This window comes from Nicotiana tomentosiformis, chromosome 4 (genome assembly GCF_000390325.3).
Source record: "Nicotiana tomentosiformis chromosome 4, ASM39032v3, whole genome shotgun sequence".
Lineage (NCBI taxonomy): Eukaryota > Viridiplantae > Streptophyta > Magnoliopsida > Solanales > Solanaceae > Nicotiana > Nicotiana tomentosiformis.
This window is the reverse complement of record NC_090815.1, coordinates 116,348,494-116,357,046: the sequence shown is the minus strand read 5'-3', so window position 1 is coordinate 116,357,046 and position 8,553 is coordinate 116,348,494. Positions and strand designations below refer to the sequence as shown.

The following is an 8,553-nucleotide window of genomic DNA, read 5'->3' as shown; positions in this document are numbered from 1 at the left end:
AAATTTTTCATTTTCAATTATATAAATTTTTGTGAAGAAATTGGTATATTTATTTGGTGGGTTTCTAAGATAATTGTAATTTGCCAAAGTTCTCTTTTCTTTTTTATGAAAGAAACTTATTCAATACTTTGTTGGGTTTGTTAGTTTATTGTAACTGTCTTAAATTAATTTTTTTTAATGAAGAAATGGTTCAAGAATTTATTGGGTTTGTAAAAAAGTTAAGATTAATGGAAGAGAGATGTTGGAACATCGCCTACAATGGCAGCTGCTTCTCTGAAATAGAATATATGGCAATGGAAATTTCATTCCAAGCTATTGAGAAACCAGCTATGGCAGTGATGAAGGGAAAGGGAAGTCCTCTATGGAGGAAGGGAGATAACTGATTTGGTAAAAATAAGAAAGATGTTCCTAGGAGAGTTAAAGAGTTTGGATTAAAAATTAAAAACTAAAATTAAGCCATATGGCAGTCATAGACGTTAACCCAATTGATTAGAGGCTAATTAGTCTTTAATAGTGAACGGTTAGTGACTAGGGTTATTTTTAGCCCTAAAGTTTAACGGCAAGGGTATTATTGTGCCAAACTTTAAAAGGAGTTCAGGGGTATATTTAGCCCCCTTTTCCCAAGCTTATAAATAACTTTTCCAGACAAGTTTAGGGTGTAATGTTCAGTGTGTTTCCTTTTGTAGCTGTATTACTTTTCGAAACAAGTTCCTTGACTTAGACAAGGCATTTTGTCCAGTTTAGAACATAAAGATTCCTAATGTCACATGGTATCAACAATATGCAGTTTCAATATGAAGGATCAAATATTTCAAGCTATGTAGTTTGAAACATATAGATTCACCCAAGAAACATGTAAAATTTACACCCATCATAAGATCACAACAAATTAGAGTTCTCTGCCAGTTTAGTAACATTATCATCCTCATTGGATTATTTCAAAATATAATTATAACAGTATCTACTAGTTGTCCATACTATTATGTAGATGAACAAAATGATATAATTGGGCAATCTATTCTTTCATCTGAAGCTATTCAGGCTTTTTACATGACTGATTTCTCTGTATCGAATACTACCAAACATCATCCCTGGAATACAAGACTTGTAAATGGAATCAATAACTTCACAATCAATTCAATGGATCTGTTTCTAACCAAGCTACAAAATCTATCAAACTTATCTTACTGACTACCAGTTAGTAATCCTAACACCAGATACATCTGAGGACTGCAAAATCTACTAAAACAAGCATCCTTAAAACACCATTAGCCAAGTTTTCCAGCTTAAGCAAAACCAAGAACACTGTCTACTCCTTCCTATTGTATGTCCTAGCAGAAGCCTAATTTACAATTGTCTTGTATCTTCAAAGAATGAAGCTGGTATTTCCACTGGAGAGGTCAATGATGACACACATTTAAACTGTAACAAGTAAATCACAGGTCAAGTTAGATAACCAAATTAAACAAAGCATCTACAACAATATGACCAATGACCAACTTAGATTAATACCTTATGCTGCTTATATTTGTCCCTCACAGCCACCAAAGAGCCTCCTCTTCTACTTAATTGCAAGTCGTGTAAGATAAGAACACATTCCTTCAAATCTGCTGCTTTATATCCCGAATATTGTTCAAGAGCCAAACTCCAAGGATGTGTATTAGGTTGTAGTGTAAACCTCGAAAGGAATACCACGGCAGCAGCCAGCAAAGAAGGTAAGTATTTCACACAGCTATAATCCAATATGCTTAACTCCGCTAGGCAATAGCCTAAGAACTCCAACTGCAAATTAGGGCTTTTATAATCTTCTTGAGCAACCCCAGTAAATCTTCTGAGAAATGTTTTCACTGTAGGATTTCCCATCTCAAAATTGAGTGTTTTAAGCACATCAGCTTCCATTTTCACCACCTCTTCCTTAGTATATGTATTGTCCGTTATGTAACAAAAATCTTCAACATGTGGTGGACTAATCTCCTCATACTTCCTGTAAATTACCAAATCAGAACACTCATTAGCAAATTCATAAAACAATCAAATTTCCATGAGTTAAATACAATGCAAAACTAAGATACATACGCAGAAATGAGCATTGACGAAACACCTAAAAGCTGTAGCTTTTGCCTGGTGATGAAATTCGTTGATAAGAATCTATCAATGTAGGAAACAGCAAGATACAAAGTGTCTGAAAGTAGCTTGTATTCCTCTGCAACTTCCACTAGCCAATCAACTAATACCCCTCTCATGTTTGCACTCAAATCCTTCTGAACTTTCTCTAAGTAATCAGGCAAAGGTCTCCTCTTTTCCTCAATCTGAACACAAAACCACCAAATTTGTCAAAACCCAAATTCCAACAACATAACAACACTAAACACAACACCCAGCACCATTATAGATCTAAAAGCCAATATTCTAATAATTCATAAAGTAACCACATTTCAATCTCCGAGATCCTATTTTCAAACCTGTATATTTTTTGCAAAATAAGGCAGAAGAAACCAAATCAATTTCTTATCAGTCACTGAACAACAACAATAACAATAACCACACCTCAATCCCAATATACATGGTTTGCTATATAAACCCTCACTTTCAAATTAGTTTTTTTTGGTAGGGATGATTATATTAGCAACTAAATTGAGATAGGTACATCATCAGAGGGGTGTACAGTATCCCCTAAGTACTGCATTACTGATCCCAAACAAGTCGGGTCAGCTATATGAGACATAATAAATCAAATGCAAAAATATAATAACAATGTCAAGTAAAATAAGAGTTCAATTTAATTCAAAGAAAAATGAACTAACCTCCATTTTACGAAGATAATCATATATATCAGAAACATAAGCACTACACATCTGAGGGTCATCGTAATTAGCATCAACATTATCCACATTCAACTCCTCCTTAACAATTTTACTAGTCACGGCCTTTTTCAGTTTCCTCTTAGATTGCTGCTGCTTCGATTTGGGTTTTTTAGGCTGAGTGTCCAAACCCTTAATTTGACTCACACCCACATTAGAAAAATTCTGAATCTCACCCAAAACAACCCGTTTCTTACTAGGCTGTTGTTGTTGCTGTGAGGCCATAGCTTCTGCTGCTCTTTTCTTGGCTAGCCGTGTAACTCTGCCACAATTTTCTAAATCCGCCATTATTGCCTCTTTCTCTTGCTTCTTCATATGTAGTTACAAGAACTACTCTAACAAAGAAAGCAAGAGAAAAATAGTTGAATTGAAGATTTGACGAACCGGGGAGGAAAGAAATGAGAGGTTTATTGGGTTTATAAGCCGCCAATATGTTTGAGTGTTTTGGATTTTGGGGGCTGTTTCAAAATTCGAAGTTTGATAAAATTTGGGTGGTTTTCCCTCCCACCCACTCCCCCGGCTGATACTAAACAGTGCAAAATGTATCAATTTTACAACTGTTTACTCTATTTGTGTTTCTATATCTAAAACAAAACAAAACCCGCCCGCGCCCCAACAGGACTCAACCGCGCTAATTTCCTTTTTAAGATTTTCAAATGAAATAACTTTACTCGCTGTCTTTCTTCCGGTAACGCTTCTTTTAAGCATATTCGAGGTAGTCATTAGCTTTATAGGAGTAACTTGTTTGGCCAATTTTTTTGATGTTCTTAATTTTTGAGGGAAAAAATTATTATTTTAGAGAGTTAGGATGTTTGACCAACTTTTTAAGAAAAAGGAAGTGATCTTCGGGGCCCATATGACCATAAAAAAAATCGACTTTTCGGGAAAATTTTCATTTTTTTTTTCGAAATTGTTTGTTCATGAAAATTTGAGATTTCACTTGAAATTAAATTTTGGAATTTTTCAAAAATTTAAAAAACTCCAAAAAATTATTTTTTAAAATTTTCATTTCACATCACTCACAAAAATTTACAAATAACTCCAAATTGTATTCATGTCCAAACACACTCTAATTTTCAAATATCATTTTTACTTGGAAAAATAAAATCACTTTTTCCCTGAATTTTGCAATTCTTATGTCCAAACGCCCACTTCGAGTCTATTTGGCCAAATTTTCAAAATCTACTTATTTTGAAAAGTATTTTGTAAAATAGAAATTCGGAAAAAAATATTCATGAATAATTGCATCTTGTGTTTAGCCAAATCAAAGTGCTTTTGTTAGTTTTATACAAACAGTTTTTGTTAGATCAAGCTTTTCAATAGGCGATTTTGAGTGCAAATTACAAGAGATGCCGTGTAAGATTTATTACAATCAGTATTATTTTAAAAAATAAAATAAGTTGAAGTACTCCCTCCGTTCACTATTACTTGTCCACCATGGACTTTGCACAACCCTTAAAAAATAATAAATGAAATACATAATTTATCATGATACTTATATTAATTGATGTATATATTTTTAATGAATTTGAGAAAATAATTTGAAATGAGTAATTAATATTGTGGGTATAACAGAAAAAAAGAAATTATCTTCTCTTGATATGCTAAAAGTGAAAATTTATTTTTAGAATAGTGAACAAGTAAAAGTGAACGGAGGGAGTAGTTATTACGAGAGACATTAATTATAATTTTCAATTTAATGTAAGTAAAATGTAGACTATGATATCACCAAATTAAAAGAGAGGGCGGAGTTATGACACTTAGTCATAGAGATCTTGTCGATAATATATGAGGGAGTTCCTGTCCTTACCGGTTTGATAAATGTAGGTATTTGGGAAGAATGTTCTTATCTAGTATAGGAAAAAATTTAAAAATTGCTTTTAGTTCTAAGGATAAGCTACATTTAGTAACTTATTTCACACATTTGTTTTTCACTATTGCTCAAAATAATTTTTTAGTAACTTCTTTTACAGGAAAAACCGTTTACTATAGCTCCAAAAAAACTCGTTGTATTGGTGAAAAAAAGACATGACACGTGGAGCATCAGTAAGCTGACGAGTCATGATGCATGGAGCGTCGATATAGCGACAAGTGGCATTCTCAATTAACTGAATTAAGAATGCATGGAAGGTAGGGGAGAAACACTCATGCGGTAGCATAAGAGAAAAGAACCGAGCCTGATAGTTATCACAGGAGAAACGAGAACGAAATGAATGAAAACCGCAAAGAAGGGAAGATACACGAATCAAAGCATATAAGGAAGGGGATTCAAGAGCAGTTATAAGGAATCTTTAGTCATAAATATATCGGTTACGGTTATCTATAGTAATGGACAATCGAAGTAATTAATGCCCTTAATTAGTCCAAATTAAGTATGAGACCCATTATGATTGCATGCTCCTATATAAGGATAAGAATTTCATCTGGTAAGGACAAGTTACGATTATTACTGAAATACATACTATAATTCTTTGCTTTATGCTTGAAAGTTTTCGGCCTTAATTTTGGGGATTGATTGCTAGTCCATTCTTTATTTTTCTTGGCTAATCATTTCCATCACTTTTTTCTTTTCCCCTAAGATTATTGGGAAAGTGAAGTAAATTTTGGTTATCAGTAACCCATTTTTTTTTAAATATTGGCTTTGACCGAGAATTCTATTTTTGATTAAACAAACTGGTTCCGTTACCGGAAAACTGATAATCGTTTCACTTTCCAAATTCTATTTTTTGACAACCAACTATGTTAACTACTAACGAAAATGATCAGTTGAACCAACAGGATGGAACTCCATCTCTCCCCTCCCCAACGAGATCCCCTCAACAATCCCGTGAAGGTTCACCTGAGAGGTTGTAACACCCCAAAAATTTTTGAAGTACTTTAAGACCATTAAAAAGATTGGCGGGTGCTAATTATATTAATTCGGGTATGAACAAGACTGATAAGTTAAATGATATCAAGTGAACATGATAATATATGTATGAGGTGCATTAAGAATGGTTTATGGTCTAAGAAGAGCCCTAAAGCTAAGTCAAGTTGAAAATTATATGATGGGATAAAGTTTCAAGTGAGTTTGCACAAGATCTAACTTCAAACGAGCATAACTCTCAAGATATGAAGAGTTATATGATGTATAACCTATCAAATTAAAGCCCTTTGAATCTAGTTTCCAACGCATCAAACCATTTATCATTTGGATATGTATACAGAACGTTATGGCCATTTTACTGGACCTGTGTCATATGAGAGCCCAGATGCGCGGCCGCGCATATTTGAGACTTTCTGCCTCATGTGCGCGGCCGGATGCGCGGACTCTTGCCCAGGTGCGCGTCCGCGAATGTGGAGCTCATTTAATACCCCCAAGGCCGGGTAGGGAGATGGTTTGAGTCATTTTTGAGCTAAAACCTGATATTTTAGAGAGATGTAAAAGCATTTTAGAGAGAGAAGGAGTAAACCTAACATTCCAATCATCCAATCTTGCACCAATCTCCAAGAATCAAGGAAGCTAATCACAAGATCTTCATCAAAGAGGTAAGGTTTCATACCCTAGTTTTTAATTTCGGGATTTGAATTAAAAGTAGGTCATAAGAAGTATGATTCTTGGGTGTGAGAGTATTATGTATACATGTATGGATTTATTATGAAAATATGAGTATGAATCAAGTATCGGAACTCATGGTATAGTGATTGGAAGCCATAAACTATAAAATTTAAATGAATACCCATTGTAGAAATTGAAAGGTGATTATTTGATAAAATTTTGTTGGTTAGGTGAGAATGGTTGGTCACACATGTGATGTTAGGATTATAAGTTGTTAAAGAATGATGGTGGGATGAATTGTTGGTAAATGATGGTAGTTGGAAGAACTAATTCTATGGTTAAGAAATGTATAAATGTATGCCCACTAGGTGTTTGGTAAATTGTCTAAATGGCCTAAACTATGGAATTGGTGACTAATATTGATCTCATTGGATGTTGATATTGTAGATTGAAGTTGCTTAGTATAGTAGATCGTTGTAGTATCATTAAGGGGTGAATTTCAGTTCCGGATCGTTGGCATTGAATTGAGGAGACAAGAAGGCATTCAGAGGTCGATACGCGCAGAATGGAATTTTCTGAGTACTGATTAGCTTGCTCGACGTTGGGTTCGTCTTGTTAAGGTAAGTAACTCTTCTAATCTTGGAGATGAGGATATGAAATCCCGAATTATGTGTTATGTGATTGGTTTTGAGGTGACGTACATGCTAGGTGACGGGCGTGTGTGCGTGCACCGTAGGAATTGTGACTTGGTCAAATTCTATGGAACTGTGTAGTCAAATAATCTTGGTATTTTCTATGTAGTTTTATGTGCTAAAGAAATTGAGCTGAGGATCATATTAAAAACCATATTGAGGCTATGTGCCAGTATTATTGGGACCCACAGAGGTCATATTGCTGTGAATTATTTGTTTTAAATTGAAAATTCATTCTCAGTCATATTCACGTCATTACATATCATATCTCAGTCTCTGTTGTTATTTATTGTTACATCATATCATCACTTTCGGGCTATTTTCATGATATTGTGAGCCCATGAAAGAGAGACTGGAGAGATTGATGACTAAGTGAGGCCGAGGGCCAGATTGTGAGGATAATTATGGGATCGGGCTGCACGCCGCAACATGTCATACTGGCTTTATAGACTTTATTATTATGTGGATTGGGGCTGCCCTCCTGCAACAGGCTTTATAGGCTTATTATAGCACGTGAGTTATCCGTGCGGATACATATATTGATACTATAGCACGTGAGTTGTCCGTGCAGCACGTGAGTTGTCCGTGCAGATTATAGCACTTGGGCTGAAGGAGCCCTTTCGGAGTCTTTACACACACCCCAGTGAGCGCATGTACCTACTAAGTGCGAGTGCCGAGCGCGAGTGCCAAGTGATTTGGGAGGATTGAGTGACTATGAGGCATGAGTGACTGTGGGGATTGAGTGATTGGGAGAATTGAGTGACTGAGAGGACTGATTGACTAGGAAAACTGAGTGAATTGATACTCTGAGAGTATGCATATGGTTTATCACTATGTTGCATTACATTGGCACACACATTGACATGTAGGCATAGAGATGTACTTTCCTCATGCTATTTGAAAATGAAATTTCCTATTGTGGAAGAAAGTTTTTGGGAAATATCACAGTTTTCAGACTTACTCATATTTTGGTGATTTTCGTGAAAATAATTGATTTTTACTATTATACTTGAAAAGAAAATGTTTATTTTTTCAGAACTGTGAACTAGCTGAGCATCTTATTATTGAGTTATTCTTTGTGTTGCCTTAATTTTATTGTTATGAGATGTTATTGGATATGGGTGTGGACTCTGACCTTGGTATAAGCTCGTCATTACTTTCAACCTAAGGTTAGGTTTGTTACTTATTGAGTACATGTGGTCGGTTGTACTCATACTACACTTCTCCACCTTACATGCGGATTTTGGATGCTAATGTTGTTGTGCATGGCGGGAGCTAGCATTGAAGGTGCACCTGCGATCCAGTCACAACTGCCTATTGTTCTTGCTACCTTTAGAATTATTAATCTGTTCATATATATTTCAAACAGATGATGTATTTTATTTCATACCAAATTTGTAAATTCAAATCTTAGAAGCCCATGATTTGTACTACCAGTCCTTGGGGAGTGTATTAGAACCAG

At 35.0% G+C, this 8,553-nt stretch overlaps 1 protein-coding gene across 1 annotated transcript; it reads right to left on the bottom strand.

The window, feature by feature from the left end:
• Positions 1-1,003: 1,003 nt before the first annotated feature.
• On the bottom strand, positions 1,004-3,356 carry LOC104098334 (putative cyclin-A3-1). Its single transcript, XM_009605045.4, has 4 exons — positions 2,805-3,356; positions 2,077-2,309; positions 1,513-1,984; positions 1,004-1,422 (listed from the first exon to the last, which is right to left on the bottom strand). Exons 1-4 carry the CDS (start codon positions 3,174-3,176, stop codon positions 1,348-1,350), a joined length of 1,152 nt encoding a protein of 383 aa, XP_009603340.1. The 5' UTR covers positions 3,177-3,356; the 3' UTR covers positions 1,004-1,347.
• Between the last annotated feature and the right edge of the window lie 5,197 nt (positions 3,357-8,553).